At 34.6% G+C, this 22003-nt stretch overlaps 4 protein-coding genes across 52 annotated transcripts in view; 3 read left to right on the forward strand and 1 right to left on the reverse strand.

The window, feature by feature from the left end:
* The first annotated feature begins 70 nt into the window (after positions 1 to 70).
* On the forward strand, positions 71 to 952 carry LOC123313364 (coenzyme Q-binding protein COQ10 homolog A, mitochondrial). Its single transcript, XM_044898222.1, has 2 exons — positions 71 to 355; positions 409 to 952. The coding sequence occupies exons 1-2, from the start codon at positions 270 to 272 to the stop codon at positions 860 to 862; spliced, it is 540 nt and encodes a 179-aa protein (XP_044754157.1). The 5' UTR covers positions 71 to 269; the 3' UTR covers positions 863 to 952.
* Positions 953 to 5969: 5017 nt separating this feature from the next.
* Positions 5970 to 7954, forward strand: LOC123313501 (aurora kinase C). The gene has a single exon (XM_044898412.1). It carries the CDS (start codon positions 6153 to 6155, stop codon positions 7239 to 7241), a length of 1089 nt encoding a protein of 362 aa, XP_044754347.1. The 5' UTR covers positions 5970 to 6152; the 3' UTR covers positions 7242 to 7954.
* Positions 7955 to 8214: 260 nt separating this feature from the next.
* LOC123313502 (NADH dehydrogenase [ubiquinone] 1 beta subcomplex subunit 11, mitochondrial) lies at positions 8215 to 8897 on the reverse strand. Its single transcript, XM_044898413.1, has one exon. The coding sequence runs from the start codon at positions 8827 to 8829 to the stop codon at positions 8404 to 8406; it is 426 nt and encodes a 141-aa protein (XP_044754348.1). The 5' UTR covers positions 8830 to 8897; the 3' UTR covers positions 8215 to 8403.
* A 430-nt stretch (positions 8898 to 9327) lies between these two features.
* The window catches only part of LOC123314337 (Down syndrome cell adhesion molecule-like protein Dscam2), a 69083-nt gene continuing 56407 nt past the window's right edge, over positions 9328 to 22003 (forward strand). For 34 of the 49 annotated variants that reach the window (XM_044899568.1, XM_044899566.1, XM_044899562.1 and 31 more), the window contains exons 1-3: positions 9328 to 9533; positions 13049 to 13461; positions 20365 to 20532. In XM_044899568.1, the coding sequence (XP_044755503.1) occupies positions 13098 to 13461; positions 20365 to 20532 (532 nt within the window). In that variant the 5' untranslated portion in view covers positions 9328 to 9533; positions 13049 to 13097. Of the gene's footprint in view, positions 9534 to 13048; positions 13462 to 15260; positions 15423 to 15457; positions 15620 to 17980; positions 18143 to 20166; positions 20329 to 20364; positions 20533 to 22003 lie in introns of all 49 variants that reach the window. The other 15 variants (XM_044899580.1, XM_044899577.1, XM_044899576.1 and 12 more) reach the window with 5 other exon arrangements.

Raw genomic sequence — 22003 nt, forward strand, 5'->3', positions numbered from 1 at the left:
TTTTTAACTCACAATCCTTTCATAAATCTTCTTCATTAAAATGAACAAAAGAAAATAGTATTCTGTGAACATCAGATGATTCAAAATGTCATAAAATATGGCATTTTTGGTAGTATCAGAATTATATTCCACGATTTTGTATTTTTACAAATGTTTAAATTATTATACATGACAGAAATGTATGGATAGAGCAGTTATATTGTCTAGAATATTCTAAATTTGTTGTGAGCATGATTTTCTTCTATTGTTGTTGAAATATTTGTCTCACTATGGCAAGTATCACAAAGTTTGTTCGAAAGATCCATTTCAAAACTCCGGAGAAGGAAAAACAACACTTTGCAAGAAAACTAGTTGGGTAAGTAACCGATTATTATTTATATATATTTGTCATTAATATTTTTGTTTAAGGTTTTCTTCTGAGGAAATGTTCAATGTTGTCGCAGATGTTAAAAATTATGACAAGTTCGTACCTTTCTGTACTAAATCCACTGTACATTCGGAAAGTACAAATAATCTCAGGGCTACCTTAGAAATAGGTTTTCCTCCAATTATCGAGAGCTATACTTCAAATGTTACTCTAATAAGACCGAAACTTGTACGTGCAGTGTGTAGCGAGGGAAGATTATTTCATTATCTGGAGAATACTTGGAGATTTTCCTCAGGCCTGAAGAGTAATCCAAGGAGTTGTATCATAGATTTTTATATTTGTTTTAGGTTCAAATCATTGATTCATTCTCAAATTGCTTTGTTTTTCTTCGATAATTTAGTCAGTAAAATGGAGAAAGCATTCATTGAAGAAGCTGGAAAACGGTATGGCCAAGCAACAGTACCTATCTATCCATTGGAAGTAGTTAAGACCTAACTATTATCTTTTATTGTGATAAAATGTCGAGATATGTAATATTTTATTTTTGACATTGTATTTGAGTTTATTAAAATTATTTAAGATACATATATGTTGTTTTTCTTCAACCTGATTTTAAGTTGTTATCCAAAATGAAAATGTGGTCTATGAATGTTCTTTTTAAAGTGCTTATCATTTTTTGTAGTCACTGTAATAAAAACTAAAAACCAGAGACAACCGAGACGGTCAACTAGGAACTAAATCTATGTCCGATTTTATCTTCCATCTCTTTCTAACATTGGCTTTGGGAATATATAGGTGGCGCTGGAATAGGCGGCGGAAGAAATGGCGGGAAATTTGAATCTCCATTAGTCCATATCGCAGTTAAATATTTCGATTTTTGCGAACATGAGGAAAAAGCTCTCATTTTTGATATTCAAGACACATATAATATCGACGAAAATATCTTGAATAACAAAAATGAAAGTTTTTCTTCATGTGCAAAGTTAATCATTTTTGACATTTTTAGGAATAACAAAACTCTGTATTCACAAGAATATGTTTATTGGCATACACACACATATTGGTACATACATATACAACTAGTAAATCCAAGAATTTATTACAATTGGTGCATAAAAATTGAAGATTAGAACATATAAAATTCATTAAACTTTGAAATTTTTGAAAACCATGAAAATTAGAGCCATGAAGGTCATAAAAGTAGACAAGAATGGCGATCGAAATGGGTGATGATGCAAAAGCTGGTCGAAGAGAAGTAAAAAAATAAATTAAATCAGGAATGAAGCCTTTTTTTTGCATCTGACTTAACTTCTTCACACTTCCTTTTGCAACACCAAGGAATGCCAATCCCACATATTGCAGCAGAATATGTTTATTGACATACACACATATATATATATAGCTGGTGAATCCAAGAATTTATTACAATTGGTACATAGAAATTGAAGATTAGAACATATAAAATTCATTAAACTTTGAAATTTTTGAAAAACATGAAAATTAGAGCCATGAAGGTCATAAAGGTAGACAAGAATGGCGATCGAAATGGGTGATGATGCAAAAGCTGGTCGAAGAGAAGTAAAAAAATAAATCAAATCAGGAATGACGCAATTTTTTAATTTTTTTTTCATAGGCCTTTTTTTTGGCATCTGACTTTACTTCTTCGCACTTCCTTTTGCACCACCAAGGAATGCCAATCCTGCATATTGCAGCAGTCGTGATGTCCCTTATGCGATTTTTATGATCAGGACATCCTAGATCCTCAAAATTTATGTCAGATCTAAGTACCCCAAGTGCGGTTGCTGCTACTTTAGGATGGGATGGGGAGTTATCTAAAAATTCCTCCAACCTGTTAAATCCACATCCTACAGCAACAGAGTACCTTTCACTTGGGTACATTAGGACTGATCTTTCATCCGACCATTCTTTATTCGCTATGAATAAATTTTGAGGTTCTGAACTGGATGAACTGATCATATTATCGCATAAGGCACAGCATATGTGTTTTTTGAGGGCCTTCAGAATAGCTCCTGCCACATATGCTACCGAAAAACCACCAGGGTTTCCAGAAGAAACTTCTTTCGATATATTAACCGACAGTTCCTCAGGTGATGTCTGGAACTGAGGTATTTGATCGGTCAAAGAAGCATCTTCTGGAACTTCCATCTCCTCCCTCTCAAGGGAAATATTGAGGAATGATTTCAAATTGCACAAAAGTGTATTTTCGTCATCCTCACAATTTCTCCCCTGAAAGCTTTGATTAACCAAACCATTGAGGAGTTGTGTTTTCAGGGTTCCAATGAATTGCTGCACTGTAGGATTGTCATTGGATCCGCAACCATACCTTATTTGCCCAAACAGGTTCTCCAATGGATCTTGATTCAAAGATCTGGTCCTCAGGGAAATGAAACCATTGTTCCTTAAGTATTTCCAGATCATTTGAATCGCATTTATAGATTGGAGCCAACCTGTTTGGGAAGGTGGCATAGATTTTCGGATTCTGCCATTTTTTGTATACCTCATGAACTGCCAATTTTGCACCTTCTCATGTTCCTCCTTCCAAAATTTTATGTGAGGGGAGCCTAGCTTCAAAGGTCCCCTCAGCTCCTTTCCAAAAGGACCTACAGCCGCTTTCCCATTGAAGCTGTCGAACAGCATGTCCACTTCTGTGATGAAGTTTGCCGTAGCGACAGCTTCCGAGTCCAGTTGCCCTGAAAGATTAAGAAAAGATTATTAGAGTTGGTTAAGTTAGGTTGATGAAATATATATTACCTCCACTGACCAAAGTGAATACATAAGCTGCAACTGTACGACTCAGTACTTTTGCAGCTACATTCACTTTCATTGCATACTGCAATATGGGCTTCAAGTAAATCTCCTTGATTTTGCAAAGACTTCTGAGCACCATATTTTTGGATTTGTCTATTTCGTAAGCTTTAACCACATGTTCAAATTTCGCTATTTTGGTAACTGTGGTTTCACCAATTTTCAGCGGAATTTGGACATTATGCTTACGAAACAGAGAATATGAGCATTTTAACAGATGTGGTGGGTCGAACATGCAAAAAACTTTTTTTTCTTCAAAGAAGAAAAAAGGTGTCTCCATGGTAGCACCAAGTTCTTTCACGCACCTCACATTGCTGGGACCCATATCGCAGATTGTAGCAACAACATCCACTTTGGCCATGTGCTTTGCTGCAGAGAGGACTGTTAAGAGACAATCTTTCAACTCTGCAGCATTACAACCCCTGTGGCTGAAAAAAAATGCCACTGGTTGCTTCCAATTTTTGCCCAACCCTACCAGCATAAATACCAATGCTTTGGTGGCAAGCCTTTTACTGAAGCTGAATCCTCCAAAATCTTCAAAACCAAGAATTTTATCTTCCCCACTATCATACTGGACAGCTTCTTTAATGTCCATCTCATCAAAAAGAAGGACACAGCATCTTTCTTTACCTTGGGGAAGATTTTGATCAATTTGGTCAAAAATATTTTGGTTTATGCCAACTTTGAAAGGAACCTTCTTCAGCAAATTAAGAATAGTATTTTTGCATGGTAGGGATGCAAATTTTCGGAGGAGATTGTAGCAACGTGGACTCCTCTTGAAGAGAGATAGTGCCAATATTTTGTCCTCCAGGGACCATCTTCTTCCTTTAACGTTTTTTACTTTATAGTTTCTGATTTGAGACACCATCAAATTGGCTGTCAGTGATGGCACATCCTTAAAAATATTCTTCACAACCCTTTCATTCGAAATGTCAAGGATATCACTGACAGCAGCACTCCTTTTTCTGCACAATGCCTTCACCTTCCGCAGTTGATCCTCCTTTCTCCGTATTATATCGACCAATTTCCTCTTTCTTGGTGTCGAATTTGAAAGATGGAAATTGTCGATATTTCTAAATTCACGGGATCTCCTCCACATTGGAGACTGTGGCAATGCCGGAGTGCTCGGTGTCGGATCATTGAGATCTGAAAATAGACAAATGATTTTTACATTTATTCATAATAGAAAAAGTTTGCTGACACACCTCAATACTTGATATGTAATAATGATCAGTGATGATAATAAGTCAGAAATTGTCTAATGACAATTCTTACATACAAAATGAATAAAAGTTTTAAGATTTTCATTGAAAGCAAAAACCATACCTGATAATGAAATTGATGTACCTGCATGTATCTCTTCAGTTACAGAAGCTTTTCCCTCATTAGCTGGAACTAATTAAAAGATCATTGAAGTTGTAGTTTATAAGAGAATCATACATTTGATGGAATTGTAGAAAACATGGAACCATATAAACTAAATTAATATTTTATGGAAATGAATATAATACCTGATGATGGGAATGTGGAAGTACTTGATACAGCAGCATGTTCCTCATCAGTGTTAGGTTCTACCTCATCAGCTAGAACTAATTGAAAAACAATAAGAATTGTATTTGATTAGGGATTTACACATTTAATTATAGCATCAAAGATAACATGCAACCATATGAACTAAATTGATATTTATAGGAATGAATAAAATACCTGACGCTGCGAATGTGGATATACCTGATGTACCAACATGTTCCTCATTAATAAGGGAAGGCATGCTTTCCAATGTATTTGCTGAAACATCGAAATAGGAGTTAGCATTGTAATATATGAATATGATAATATGCAACGTTGGACGAAATTAGTAATTTTAGAAACAAAATTAATTACCTGCAGAAGAAGAGATTACCCAAGGCATGGGAATAGCATTTCTATTCAGTTTCTGCAAACTTGAATCGGTGAAAGCTTCCCTTCTGAAATGGTTGTTGCAAATTCTGTGATGCTTTCTTACAGCACATGCTTTAAAACCCAGAGTTTGCATCCACAACTCATTCCTGTGAAAGAAAATATACATTTACTCAAATGATCTTAGGTTTAAATAAACAATTTTACGTACCTTGCAGGGTTGTATGGAAAACAAAATAATCTCTGGACTTCTGACTCAGAAGCCCCACATATCAAACACTTTCTTTCGGCCATAATAAAAATTAAAATCACTAAAATCACTTGCACGAGGCGTTCTCTAAGGAAATTCAAAATGATTCTTAGAGATCAGATAAACAGAGTCATGCGCCATTCCGCTTCTTCCATAAATTTTTCTTCTTCTTTATCATTCTGTACATTGACATTTCAAATTATCCAAAAAGCGTTGGTAGCGCCCTCTGGAAATTACTGGAGGAGATGGTTAAAAAGGATAGACTTATACAAGTCACACAGAACAGAGAGAGATGCAGCATCATTCTTAACTTCGGACAAATTTTGGCCTGGAGTTGACCGTCTCGGTTGTCTCTGTCTATTTTTCCTAGAGCCCTCTATTATTATTTCATTTAATCTAATCTTCAATTTCCTCAACCAGTCCAAGAGCAATTAATAATTAGGCGAACCAACATTACATCAAATTAAGACTCCGTAAACAAAATATATAAATTCATATATTACATTATTCAAAGATATTACGTAATATAATATAATAATATATTTTCACATCAATCCGACTTTGATGAGGACACAAATAAGAAGAAGATTTTTCCCTCCTGAATTTTTGACAAAGAGTTTTCGAATTCAAATTTCAAATTAAACTCAAGTCACATCGATAACGGTCACATTGACATTTCAATGGAAGTACAAGCAGGCAGATTTTAATTTTGATCTTATCCGTTATTTTCTTTCACTTACTGAGTTTTTTAATTGAACTTCAATATACACTCTACAAATATCTAAAAAAATCTACTATATTCTATGTAAAATGGCCGAAATCAAGAATAAAAAGTGTGGTACTGAAGATCAGAGTAATACAAAGCAAAAAGATTTAGTTCACTCCACACCGAAATTGAAGAGTACACGACCTCCAGCAAGGACAGTTTTAATGGACAGTACAAATACCAAAGAAAAAAAAGATTCCCCGGTGGCCAGATCTCGTAATACCAAAGTTAATGATCTGGCCGCGGAAGGAGCCAGTCAGAATCGAAAGCCAGAAGTTGGTAAAACATCTCAAAGTAAGAATCCTAGCAATACTAAACAAGATAAAAATGTACATAAGTGGACTTTGGCTGATTTCGATATAGGTAAGCCCCTCGGTAAAGGAAAATTTGGAAATGTGTATTTGGCTCGTGAAAAACGTACTAAATTTATAGTGGCTTTGAAAGTGTTATTCAAGAATGCAATAAATAGTTATAATAATGAGCATCAAGTACGTAGGGAAATTGAGATTCAGACACACCTGAGGCATCCAAATATAATTCGCATGTTTGCTTATTTTCACGATGAAACTAGAGTTTATCTTGTTTTGGAGTATGCTCCTAATGGGACGCTATATAAAGCTCTGCAATCTGCTCCAAATAAACGATTTCATGAACCTATAACTGCCAACTATTTTGCGCAAGTGACCGATGCTCTAAAATACTGTCATGCACATAAAGTGATCCACCGTGATATTAAACCGGAGAATTTGCTGCTTGGTCCTGCAGGGGAAATCAAAATAGCAGATTTTGGTTGGTCTGTACATGCACCTTCTTCTAGACGAGAGACACTTTGTGGAACTTTAGATTACCTTCCTCCAGAAATGGTTTTGGGTAAGCCTCACAATGAAAAGGTCGACCTTTGGAGTCTGGGAGTGTTATGTTATGAGCTTTTGGTGGGTCGTCCCCCATTTGAAACAGAAAGTTATGAGAACACTTATAATGCTATCCGCACAATTAAATATTCATTTCCCGATTATGTTTCTGCAGAAGCTAAGGATCTTATCAGCAAACTGCTTGTGCTAGATCCTGATGAAAGATTGAGTTTAGAAAATATTTTAAAGCATCCTTGGGTTTTAAAACATGTTGAGAAATAATTTATTGAATATGTGATTATTCTTTTTTATTGCCATTGTAAGACTTTGTTATGTATATAGGGTAAAGTGATAATGACCTTGTTTGATTGCATTCCTTTTAACAAAATTCATGAAATACATAACACATTCTGGTTATTCCTTCTTATTTGTATTTCGTTGTTGCAAGATTTTAAATACAGGATGGATGTAATCGAAATATTTCATCATTTCTATTCCCAGATGATTAGTCCCAAGATTATTGAAAATAAAATCTATTTTGTTAAAATTGAGGTACAACAGAACATTCACTGTAAATGAAATTCAACAAATGAGAATTCTCAAAACTTTGTGGTTTGTTATCTTTTATGCTTTCAAAGGATCACATTTTTTAATATTATGACAAGAACTTGGGAATATTTTTCCTATCTTTTATTGAATAAAGGCATTCTGTATATCAAAATTTTTGCTCCCATTTGTAAAATGAAAATGACTTTTCTTACTTATTAGTCAAACTGGTTTTATGTACTATAAATTTGATTCAGAATCCTAGATTAATATACTTTTCTCAGATTTTGCTGATGCCATAAATTATTGAAATGAAGACTGAGATATCAAGTTTCTTGGTTTCCTTTGGAAACATAGTGTATTTTAATCGGTAAAAAATTGTTATATTTTGTACTCAATAATTTTCAGTTTTGTAAAATATGTAATGATTTAATATATTTTGATTATAATGTGTTCTGTTTTTGTTTCATATCTTCCTATGGGTTTTTATATGAAAGTAGTTGGAAGAAAATTTCCTACAACATATCTTTAGACAATAAATCAAATAATAAATATAAGATATATAAATCAAAGTCAAGAATACTTGAAATGATTGTTAAAATAATAACAGAAAAAGTGAACAATTTGTTTAAATTCATAATATAATTTGTCACAAAATACGTTTTTTGAGAAAAGATATTAATTCCATTGCAAGAGAAAGAATTGAATCTCAAAGGCAGAAAACAATTTATTGATACACTATCATTACCAATCTGAAAGAGGGGTGGACAACCCAAAATTACAACAGAACTTTATACTTTTCTAATAGAAAACAAACGTATTTAGCTATACATTTGGATGCAAGATATCATTGCAAACATATGACACTTTTCATCCCTCATAAGAGTTCATAGCTATTTTAGATTATAATCTCAGTTTCACCTAGTTCTTCGTCAGAAGGCAGTTGAATTTTATCGACGCTAATCAAGTTTGGATCTATTAAAGGAAGTCCGTTCTTTTCCCTTCTGGCAAGTTCAATGTAGGCCTCTCTTTGTGCCCAATCCTTGTACGTATGGTCAGGTACATACGCAAAATAAAAGGTTCCCAACGTCAAAGCAAGGGTAACACAAGTGAAAAAGGACATATGACCATAAAATCTGTCTTTGCTCTTGTCTTTATCATAATATCCGAAGCTTATCCAATTCTTGTTAGGTTTAGGTACTGTCTTGCACTCGTCTACTGCAACCGTATCATTTTTTTTCGATGATACGGACACTAACCTTTTATTATTGATATTAATGAATCTTCTAACTAATACTCTGCTTAATAAGACCTGAGAGCCCATTTTCAAAATTTTTTTATATCTTTTATAAATTGAGGTTAACTGTTATGTCACAACTACAGACCATAGACTTAATTTATTTATGTCTGTGATAACAGAGTACAGAGCGTACGGGTCTTATACTATGAATAAATTGGCCACATAATCTTGTCTTCTACTAACCGTAAGCTTCCCAAGACTCCCAATTGAAGGGCTCTGAAACGTTGGATTTTATTGAAAACGAAATATAGACTTACGTTATAATTTTATTTGACAAACACTGTAACTTCATTTTTGCAACATATGCAACACACCTTACTAGGCTGCGGTATCGTTGGTTGACAGACATTAGGGAGTTCAAAGCTTAGGCAACACACGTTACTCGAATGTTGAATCGTTAGTTGCCCAACTAATATAGATTTCTTAGGTTATGCAACACATCTTACTCAGCTTCTCCAGTGCCGGTCGTGCATATTCCGTCTAGGGCGCTTGGTCGTTACCCCTTTATTCCGACGAGAACGTTTGCCTGGCTTCGTGCAAGACCGGATAAAGGCGTTCCTCGCTGTTCCTATTATTCTTCGGTCGCTATTTCTATTCGGTAGTTTGTTGTGGAATTGATTTAGGTGGTGCAGTTGTGTGAGTGGTTCCGCTTTCCATATATCGATAAAAATAGTGCTTTTCGAGTACCGGCTTTGTGTTTTGTGGTGCACGGACTCGCATATTTGCTGGTGAGTGCCATTCGAACGATGTTTAATTGAATTTAATACAGAAAACCCTCGAATATGATATATACCTCCCACGCCGGAACAATTGTTATTTTCTGGAAATTAAAATGAAATTTTCGCATTGGTGGATGAAAAACGCATTCGCAATGATAATGACAGATTGTTATTTTAATTTTTGCTGGAAAATATATCGGAAATCCTTGTAATCAACGATTGATCTTCCAACTATGTATAGTTAGTTACTCACCCCTACATACATCCCTATCAGATTGATTTTTTGATGGTTTGTAAGGCCTTCTGATGCAGATGGAAAACTCATTCCGGCAATTCCCAATGTTATTTTTCCATCTGTAATAATTTAATGTATTATGTTTGTTTTAAAGTGAACGGTTTTTGTTTTCCCTTGAGTGGTATTTTTCGCAATATTACTTTTCCTTGTCTTTGGATAGATTTTCTAAATATAAACGAATACCTTTGCACAAAACAAAGCTTGTGCTGAGTAGAACCGATTGGGAAAGCCCATTTTCATATCACTTATACAGAGAAAAAAAATTTTTGCTTTTGCAAGTTTGAATAAATATGATGTCTCCCAAATATTTTTGTTTGTTTCTAGACACAGAGGCATCTTAGAAAATTCGCAAATACATATTTGGTTTTCTAAAATAGTTTTTCTTTTTGATTTTTCACGAATTAATACTATTTTTCTCTAAATCTGCCACATAGATAGATTTCAAGATACGACATTCAATTTTTTTTCTTATGACAGAAGTATATTGTATTTTTTTCTTTGCAAAAATGAAAAATAGTATTTGAATTCCGCGCTACATTCAGTTTTTCGCAAATTGATTATGCATTCACAATTTTTTTTAAATTTTTTTTCTTATAATCCACTAACAACAGAAAATCCATGAATTCATAACAAGATGGGTATATTTTACTCCAACAATTTGATGATAAATCAATTTCGATCAATAGGGAAATATGCAGCAGCTACAGGGTGTGTCAGAAATGAGTGGTCAACGTTTACGTATATTTGTACCTATAAGTCCTGTGCTTGCAGAATATCATGAGCTCAATTAAAAATGATTTAATTTTTTATTTTTATGATTTTGATTATTGAATTACCAGAGTTTTCCTCTATGTTTGTTTTCTAATGAATTCTGTACCTACTTGTAGCTTTTGATCACATAGCAAATAATATTAGATCAAATATTTGTTTCTTAATCTGGCGTTTTCAATATTTGCGAAATGATTAAACGACACAGGGATGATATATAGGTATAATCATTTCCACAGATCCAAATTTAAAAACGAACATATCTATTTTAATTTCTTTCAGTTTCTTTTCACCCATTGAGATTGTTTGTTAAATAAATTTCCATTTGGACCTGTAATCGCTTGAAACTATGTATAATATTCTCGTCAAAGCTATAAATATCTGGTAAATCCATTTACGTTACTATCAAAGTGATGGATTTTCACATATATAATTGTTTATCCTTTTCAATAGCTAATGAAACATTGATGAATATGAACTTGATCGTGAAAATTTGTATTCTTAAAAAAGCTTCATCGTTTTTAAAAGCCAGAACTGATCCCTAGCAGCAGAAGTTCATACTTCTGATTATTTTAATGAAGGATATAGATTTCCAAATACATACCTTGATTAACAATGAAATTATTAAGCGAGTTTGGAAAAGAGAACTTGAATTATTGAATATTCAGTTCTATATAGACGATTGAATCCTAACAAATTCTTCAATTAAATGTATGAATTTTTTTATCCAAAAAATATTATAAACAAGAATGTGAACATTGAGAAATGATTGGATATAAGTAATGAGATTATTCAAGTATCAGAAAGAATCCCACAGACATTCTGCTTGGAATTCTGCGTCTATTTTCTTGATGATTTCAATCCACTGATCTTTTCCCTTGAACTCTTGAACTTTTTTCACATTCTAGTGAAATGTTCAATCTTTTCCATAAGATGAATTTCTGCTATATGCCCAGTGTATGGTCGATTTTCATATACCAACCTTCACAAAAATTGCGGAGTGTTATTTTTCGTACAGGTCGACCTTCTAGCTCAATCCATTCAGGTATATCTTATCTTTGAAAGCAGTAGGAGAAAGAGAAGGAAATAGCTTCAGGCTGTATAACTGCAGCTGCTACTCTATTATGGGGGACCACCTGTCGGTTTTTGGTGGTTCTTAAAGATGCTGTGAAGTACCGTGTCATGTGTTCGTATAGTTTGGAAGAATTTGAAAGATCTGTCTCGAACATTCCTCGGAACATTTTCTTTTCGGTATTGTTTTCTGATTTCATCTCCAAAATCTAACGCAGCACATACATTTTTCTTTATTTTACTTCGGAAACTTATTGGAAACGCCAACTAAAAAAAAAAATTTCAATGTTCCATTGAAAAAAATTCAATTAAGAATATGATAAATTCTAGATTTGAATAAAAAAAAAAATTAAATGAAGAGAAATTTGAAAGTCTCTGTAAAGCTGGTACTTGGTTGGTATCCCAGGATCTCGTCCCAAGCATTCTATTCTTCGAGGCATACTTTCGATGAGAGATAAAATTTAGAGTCTTTCACTCGTATGTACAAATATTTCAACAGTAGATTCTTGAGGTCAGATGTAAGACTTTTTTCCTTTAGCATTTTTTTCGAATCGGTTCGGTTTGAAAGGTACAGGCTGTTAAAAATCCATAAAAAGGTTTTTTTTAGTTTTCTCACAAACGGTTTTATCGAATGCAATGAATTTCGGAATATGATTTTTCGTTCATTTGATTAATCTTTTTCGAACACAAGATATCACCTACGTCTTCCAGTTTTCTGTTTTCTCATCACTTACCATAAAAATACCAAAAATTCAAAGAACCCAACTTTTTAAAGTAAGTTGGATGCTATCTAATGAATATTTGAACGTTTTGTAAAATAAAAGTATATTTTATATATATATATATTTATATATTTTTACGTTTAATGCGTTGTTTTTGAGTAATTTTTATGTTCAAAAATGAAAAAATAGCTGTGAAATTTTAAAAATTCGATACTTTGGCTGAATACAACTCTGCTTGAAAGATCTACAGATGTGCAGTGTCATAGATTTAGCTTGTCATTTCAAGAGAATTTTGTTTCTCCAGGGGTGGCATAGCTCATCCTGAAAACTTAAAATGTTTATATCTTTTTATCAGGGGCGAATCGGAAAAAATGGTATAGGAAAAAAGTGTTTGTTTCGACCTAAAGAATCTACTGTTAAAATCTAGACTCGTCCAATTTCGATCTTCAACTGTCCAATTGCGGTGTTCCTCGGCCCACTGCTGTCGTCTACTGGAGTACTCTGCTCCCTGTCCAAACTGGGATGCTGTATTTTAAACGCAGAATGTTATAATACTCATCAAATTTTTTCAACTTAGTTTATGAAATTTTTTAAAAATACATAAATTTATTATAATATTTACATTTTTTTTGTACCAACTTTATACATGTATTTATTTATTTTTTCAGGTGCCGTTTATGAACTCTGAGGTCGCCTAGGCCTGAACGCGCGCGCATCATGTATCCAGCCACCCCAATAACCTTTTTGTTCTTTGTCGGCGTGGTGTTCGCCGCCGACGACACGTCCGGTCCTGTATTTGTGCGCGAGCCGCCCAATCGAGTCGATTTCTCCAATACGACGGGGGCAGTAGTGGAGTGTAGTGCCAGGGGTAACCCCCCACCCGACATAATCTGGGTTCGGTCCGATGGTACTGCCGTAGGTGACGTCCCTGGGTTAAGACAAGTGCTGGCCAATGGCAACCTGGTCTTTCCCCCCTTCAGGGCCGAGGATTACCGTCAGGAAGTGCATGCACAGGTTTATTCATGTTTGGCAAGGAATTCCGTTGGATCTATCAATTCTAGAGATGTCAACGTTAGGGCAGGTAATACAGAGGATATTTTCGTTACACACGCTACAGAAATATAAAAATATTATATTAATATAATATTATACATTAAAATCACATCTAATAATTATATAATTATAAATTATATTATAATTATATATAATTATATATTCTAAGTAATTAAATATAATATATAATTTTTTTATCCAGATATGAATTGAGGAATTGTGTCTACCCATCTGTTCAGAGTTTTATATTTTTTAACTGAACTAGAAATATGCATGAGTTGCAAGTTTTATATTTTATACAACATTTATATGACAGAAATAATGTATATAATGTATAATGTATATATTTATATACATATTTACCTAAGTTTACAAAAAATAATAAAAAACGAAATGATAATTTTTGAATGCAAATAGCATGAAAAAGAAATTGGAGAAGGAACTCTGAAATAGCATAAAAAATAGTTTACTATTGGGTATCGTTTTAAAGAAAGTTTTTCCTCACATCCAAGCTTAAATAACTTGAATAAAAAAAAATGTTTTTATTTCTACACTACACTGAGAAAGCAGTGTGAAAATCTTTCCGAGTAGCCAAATCTGCTAGTGAAACATAGCTTTTTAAGTTTTTCATGATTTCATCTCATAATCTCAAAATAGTTGCGGATATTCGCAGTCAAATATTTCTTAAAAATCGAATTTGTGAATTTTTTCTCGACTCCACAATTTTTCTCATTGCATTGTGCTTATTTCCGTATTATATTTGTCCTCAATTCATATCTGAACGATAAAAAATTCCACTTGTGGGCTCCAATGAACTTGCGCCAAAAAAAACATCTAGAATCTTTTTTTTACTATTTCGGAAATATTCGTTGGAGCCCACAGTTTCATCGCAATAATCTTTTATTTTCAGGATAGCATTTTCACGAAGCCATTACACATATTTACACACATCCATTTGTTCTTTCATTGTTTTTTTTTAGGGAGAAGATATCATTTCAATTTAACTGAGATGGAAAAGTTTCGAAGAAGTTTATCTAAAGTGAAATAAAACTCGGGAGGTATTCCTTATTGAGGAAGCATTAAAACCTCCCCTACTCTAATCTAATGAGTCACGATGGTAATTTGGCCTTGATCTAACACCCTATAGCGTGTCCAAGCTCACTTATCAAGCCAACATGTTGACCAGTGGTAGTATTACGTTAAACACGTGATATAAAAGGGGTTGCTTTATTTGGGTTGGTTTGAAAACAAATTCCGATGGTTTTAGGGTCATTATCATAAAAAAAAATTCTGAAAGCCGAGCTTTGACATAAATTGTTGTGGAATTTAGATTGAGACGTTTGTCATTGTGCGAAATGAAATGTTTTGTCCGATTGTTTAGGGTGTTCAGCAGACGTTCAAAAAAAAAAACGGAAACTACACGGACATGTTCAAAACGTTTTTAAACAAAGGTTTCACAGTGTTTAACCTACTGGAACGCTCTCTAAAATTACCCAGCAATTGGATAATGGGTTTCGACGAATTTGGGACGATATACACAGCGCTAAATTGGCAGTGACTCTTCTCAATGAAATAATGACATTATTTGTATACCTACAGGGGTTCATTAATCTTTAATATCATTAATACCTTTAGAGTTGTTCGTTCTTTGAGTAGTTCGAACAGTATTCTTAAAATTCAATAAGAAAGTCTTTTCAAAACTGATGACAATGGGTGCTCGCGTTCTCTTTCTCTGTGTCCACTGTCACATTTTGACAGATGTCAATGCGTACTTCCGGTTCTGAATGATCGTGGTTAAATGGTTTAATGACTGTTCGATTCTTGCAGTTGTGGCTAACTTCTACGACACGGACGTGAACAAGGAATACGTCATAAGAGGAAACGCCGCCATCTTGAAATGTCAGATACCTTCGTTTGTCGCAGATTTCGTGTCGGTTGTGTCATGGCACACCAGCCAAAACGAGAATTTCTACCCAGGAGCCCCGGATGGTACAAATTTTGACTTTGAATCGTTGTTTTTTCAGTCGTCCAACAATTCTATCAGACTGAGGTCAACAACGAATACGTCATTCGTGGAAACGCGGCAGTTTTGAAGTGTTCCATCCCTTCGTTTGTGGCGGATTTTGTGCAGGTCTTGAACTGGGTCGATACCGAAGGCCATACGTACAATATGGACGATGATTTTGGTACTTTGACTATACTGGAAATTTTTTTCTTCAACCTGTCGATTTTCCTGCATTATCCCTTATCATCCCCTAAAATTACCCTTCCAGAAATAATTTTGAATACCGTGAAATCCTCAGTTTGCAAGATATAACCTTCGAAGATGTTTGTTGTGAAGAGTATGAAATTTTTTGAGTAATTCGTTTTATATAAACTTTCTCATATTTCGAATTATATATAACTGACAATTATATATATAACTGTTGCCGAGCTGTCAGTTTATTGACCAATTGATCACTGAATACGAATGTCATATTTTGACAGGAAAATCTGACAAATTGTCCAACAGAATTGAAGAATAACAATAAAGGTTTAATGAAACAGAAAAAAACCTAATTTTTTCCCTGTTGGAACCTTCAAACTCCCTGAAATTCAATATCGTCTGAAAAAATGATGTACTGTCGATTGTAACGATCATAGCTGGAGCAATCTCCTTCTGGATAAAATCGTGTATTAGTTGGCTGCCTTCCAAATTCAAATTATACTGCCAATGTAAACCTCAACATAATAAAGGCGATGTTGACGCTTTAAGTGAAGAAAATTTTATATTTCCAGCGTATCAGTTTTATTATTGGAACAAGAACTTTAAATCGCCTTGAAGCATGAGAAGTGCTCCGAGAGATAAATCTGAACTAGGGGCTTTAAAGATTGATTTTATTACTGATATACAGTGCGAGCCTCTATAACTTGGAATAAATTCAGTAAATCAGAGACGGTTTTTTTGTTGTTGATATTCTCGGATAGGTCGGTTAGTATTTAGAATTGCCCTTTTTTTGATGTAAGAAAATGTTATATAGCGTGTCCCAAAATTGAGATATATGACGTCATTTTAAATTCGTAACAAATATCAAATTCTTGAATTAATTCAGCTAGTTTAAAAATTGAATGTAGAATATGCGATGAATATTCCAAAAGGGTAACTCTTCTTGTAATAAATCTCGAAATTTCTTAAAGCTCGGTGTATGTATTTTTGGAAATTTTCGACACGAGTATCTTCCAGAAAAATCATCGTAGATCTAAGTGTCTCTCAAAGTCTCTCCAACTTATCAATGCGGCATGTTGCAGGTCTCTCCTTTTGAGCTAAACAGAAAGGAAAACTTGCAATTTTTATTCGAATCAGCAGCCAGACGTTGAGTTTGTTCGTTTTGGCGAGACGGTGTAAGCTCCGTCTGCTGTAATCGATTTGTCCTAGAGTTCAATCGAGAACAAGACGGTGGGTTTGTCTCATCTACTCCCCAAAAAAAAAACGTTACTTTGATAGATATATTCTTCCATATTTCACGATGAAATAGAAACGATAAGGCGTTATTTGTTCAATGATCAATCAGATCGATGATGTAAGAGTGTCGGATATATCTGTCAAATAATTTGCAACTAGAGTATTCAGTTGGATATTTCCTCATTTAGTGTTCGTGAAGTTTTCGTCAAATTTGGAATTGTGATATTTCTGCTCAAAAAGTTGCTTATAAATTCCAAATGTAGGAAGAATTTTCATAGTTTATATATTTTTTTCATTTTTATAGTGCCTGAATCATTTCAGAGCTGTCCGAGCATACTGACAACAAAAAAACAAACTGAATTTATTCCAAGGTAGAGATTTGATGATTCTGTGATGAAAAGAAATTCAGGGAGCAGTTACTCTGAAAGAGGGGCAAAAATCCAAAATAGGGGTCTCCTTACTTCATGTCAACAATCTGTGTCCAAATTTTGTTTCAGGGACACCCTGTACTCAGATCGAAAAGACCTTTGTAATGTTGTTTCGAACAAAAAATATTCCCTTTTCAAACACTACAGAGGTTTACAGAAATATCAGTTGAGACGATTTTTAAACATTGAGATAATCATTTATAAGTGCTTTTGTACATGAAAATTGGTCTACTTATTACATTTTTCGGTTTTTTGTTTAGTTATCAGTTTAGTTTGATCAAAGTTAAGAAAATTTTTAAGCATCGAATAGAAGGAGTATAAAACGAAGTCAAACTGTAAGACAAAAACGGTGAATCAATACAACAACACTGCGTTTCCACGAATGGCAAAATTCAATATCCCTATGAATTCCAGTATGTCCAAACGAATTCTCTGATCTTCATCATTAGGAACAGTTTGAAATAAACACTTGGAAAATACCGCTTGAATCTGGTGGGTTCATATAAAAGAATTCACGTGTGCGGAAACATCCCTTTGATGTACCGAACGCAACCAACGCCTTCGAACCGTTGGAAAGCGTTCGCATGGATCTTTCAATGCCGTCCGAATCCGCTGCTCCTATATCTTGTATATTAATCGTGTCCACGTGAACGCTAATGCTAATCTCGTATTTCCAGTGGTGAATCAGTACTATGAAGCGGAAGTAGTTTCTGAATACGTAATTAGAGGAAATACAGCCGTCCTGAAATGCAACATACCCTCATTTGTCGTCGATTTTGTACGCGTCGAGGCTTGGACAGGGTCTGATGGTTCGGAGTACACCTCCGACAGCAATTATGGTACATCTTTTATGAGACCTGAATTATTTAGGTCCTCGTTCATTTTTCCACCCCCATTTCCCTGTTTTTCCGGATGTTCAGCGATTCAATAGGCGAATCGGGGATCCCAGCAGCTTTCATAAAAGTTGTTCTGGCAAAAATTCGAACAGTTTTCTCCAATCTCAACGAAAATGCTTCGAGAAGAAAATAATTATGACTTGTGCTATCAGATGTACTTTTGTCCACGACTATTGACATCTGTTTTTCAGCAATCAACATTCATAATTCACTTGTGATTTATGATTATAATTCACTGTTCACTATCAACCATTCATAAACTTCTTGGTGGTTTATGAGACTTACTTATTATTGTCAAGGTAGTAGTCATAAATTTATTGTTAGGGTAACGGACAAACCTTAACGAAGTTTGTAGTCCATCATCTCTTGAACCCTTCGACCGATTTCAGCAAACTTTTTTTTGAACTGTAGCTGGATTCTTCGGGAACATCACTGTTTAGATGCCGTCCTCAGTCACTTTGTTTTTTGTTATATACAGGGGTGAACAAAAATAATGACAAGTAAGCTTTTATTCTACACCCTGTAGAGTGAATCTTTGACAGACGATTATGTTTAGGAACATTAAAATATTGCCCCATCTTTTCTGAACATTTCCTCTTTTTATTCATAGTGATATCTTTATTTTGAGAGAAGTGACATGTTTTGAATCGCAAATCACTTATCGTTAATTTCAATTGATACTGAAACCATTTAAAATGCTTTAAGTTCTTTCAAAATTGAGATATCGCAATGAATAAAAAGAGGATATGTTCAGAAAAGATGAGGCAACATCTGAGAGTTTATAAACATTCTCGTCTGTCAACGATTAACTCTACAGGGTGTTCTGAATAACACCTTACTCTTCATTCATTGTTCACTCCTGTATACAGGGTGGTCCAGATCGTAACCAAGAAATCTTAACCACGTATTCTACATCAAAAATAAGCCCTAGTTTGTCATATAAACATATGTCGACAAATGTTTCCTCTCCGAGATACGGGGTGTTAAAATTATAGAAAAAAAAATGTTTTTTATTAATAAGTTTTACACTGCTTGAAATATTTTTATGAAATTTGAGACAAGGGTTTTTAGCGTCAAGGAACACTTTTTGCATAATATTATTTATTTTTTATTCTATTATATCATCAGTGGCGTCCTTACTGCAGCGAGACTGAATATTTTCAGATAAAAAAATGATACGCCACTAGTTTTTCCGACAATAAAAATTACTACTTAAATCCTTATTTAATTTGGAGCCAATTCGGTTTCTTGACTTTTTGCTGTACGAGGCACCGTTTCCGGTTAAAAAAATAAAACACACAGTCTTATTATAATTATGTACCTACCATATCAAATTTTGGCGATTTCTTCATGCATGAGAAAGTGTTTTATTTTTTTAACCGGAAACGTTGCCTCGTACAGCAAAAAGTCAAGAGACCGAATTTGCTCAAAATTAAATAAGGATTTAAATAGTAATTTTTATTGTCCGAAAAACCAGTGGCGTATCATTTTTTATCTGAAAATATTCAGTCTCGCTGCAGTAAGGACGCCACTGATAGAATAAAAAAGAAATAATATTATGCAAAAAGTGCTCCTTGACGCTCAAAACCTATTTCTTAAATTTCATAAAAATATTTCAAGCAGTGTGAAAGTTATTAATGAAAAACTTTTTTTTTTATAATTTTAACACCCCGTATCTCGGAGAGGAAACATTTCTCGACATATGTTTATATGACAAACTAGGGCTTATTTTTGATGTAGAGTACGTGGTTAAAATTTCTTGGTTACCAAGGAACTGAATTCGACAGCTGAAGAGTTATGTTCTCGAAAAATCAAGCTACAATTCAGCGAAAAATTGGTGAAATGGACCAAAGGATTCAAGGGAAAATGCACCACAAACTTCGTTGAGAGTTTGTCCGATTCCCTTATGTGCATAAGTTGCTCATATTTTTCGTCCTTAATCTCACTTCAAACCTTGATTTTTCCAGTTGTCAATCAGTTTTACAAAGCCGAGATACTGACAGAATACGTGATACGCGGCAATACTGCAGTACTGAAATGCAGTATTCCCTCCTTTGTTGCCGATTACGTTTATGTCGAATCTTGGATAGACGAAACTGGAAAAATTCTGACCGTCTCTAAAGATTACGGTAATTATTTGTGTATTTCTCCGTTTTTTTTTGTAGTTGTATCACAGTACTATGTGACGGAAGCCGAAAACGAATACGTCATACGTGGCAACTCTGCAGTCATGAAATGCAAGATACCGAGTTTTGTGGCAGATTTTGTCCTTATCGATTCTTGGATCGCTGATGACGGCAGAGTCCATAAGTACAATGATGACAGCGATTACGGTATTGATTTTTAGTGCATAGTGATGTTTTTTTTTTGTCCCTCCTGCACCTGTTCCAGTATGGTCCAAACGAATAGATAAAACTGCCTTATTTGAGGCAGAATCGCGAAATTTCTTGGTCTGAAAACAGTGAAAATGCTGCAAGTCATACACGTTTTGATATAACATTTCACAAGTTTTTTCTGCAATTTCTACCTTTTTATTGAACGTCAAACAACCAATAAGAACTAAAATAAGATGGATGTTCGTGAAATTTAATGTTTTCCCAAATACACTGCGCAAAAAAATTAACGCACATTCTGAAAATCTCAATTTTAATGAAAGTTAACTCTACATTGACTTTATAACTTATTTTTTATGTTCTCTCGGGAAGGTTTTGAACGAAACAAGACACATTAAATGGAAGAAAAATTCAGGATTCCACCGAATCTTATGTGAAATAAGAGAAATGGACAATTTTCAAAATACTGAAATGCTGATAAGTGATTTAACACTTGGTATCTCCACCCCTTGCGTTAATTACAGCTCGGCAACGACGGTTCATACTCAAAATGAGTGATCTTAAAATGTTCTGATCTAATTCTTCCCAGATTTCTACGAGTTGGATTCCTAAGTTATTAAGAGTAGCTGGATGATTTTCTGAACTTCTCAGCCTTCTATTGAGGTTGTCCCAAACCTGCTCAATCGGATTGAGATCTGGACTTCTTGCTGGCCATTCCATTCGAGAGACTTCAACCTCTTCAAGGTACTCCTGAACGATGCGCGCACGATGGGGTCTGGCATTATCGCCCATAAAAATGAAATTTTCACCAATGTATGGGGCAAATGGCACTACATGCTCTTCAAGAATGTTCCTTATACTTATCAGCATTCATAGGTCCATTATAAACGACCACTAGGTCTGTGCGAGCAGTCAAAGGTATTCCACCCCATACCATAATCGATCCTCCCCCGAAACCAGTAGTATTCAGGAAATTGCACTGAGCATATCTTTCATGTGGACGTCTGTATACAAGGGAACGTCGATCACAATACTAGAGGCAAAATCTAGACTTATCTGTGAAGAGAACTCTTTCCCAATCGGCCTCTTCCCAATGGATATGCTCTCTCGAAAAATCCAAATGCGCCCTTCGATGGGCTGGGGTAAGAGCTGGGCCTCTTGCCGCGACACGAGGCCTTAAATCATATTCTCTGAGGTGATTTCTTATTGTCTGAGTGCTAATTTGCACCTCATGAGTTTGCTCAAGCTGAATTTGAAGGAGGCGAGCGGTTGTAAACCGTTGTCTCAACGAAGAAACTCTCAAGTAACGTTCTTGAATGGCAGTTGTTACCCGTGGTCTACCCTGTCCTGGTCTTCGGACATTCATACCTGTCCCCCTGAATCGCTGCAACATTCTGGACACACTTGTATAGGTAACTCCAAACCTTTCTGCAATTCTTGTGTATGTCCACCCTTCTTCTCGCAAAACTAC

The sequence above is a fragment of the Coccinella septempunctata genome, chromosome 5 (genome assembly GCF_907165205.1).
Source record: "Coccinella septempunctata chromosome 5, icCocSept1.1, whole genome shotgun sequence".
In the NCBI taxonomy this organism is placed as follows: domain Eukaryota; kingdom Metazoa; phylum Arthropoda; class Insecta; order Coleoptera; family Coccinellidae; genus Coccinella; species Coccinella septempunctata.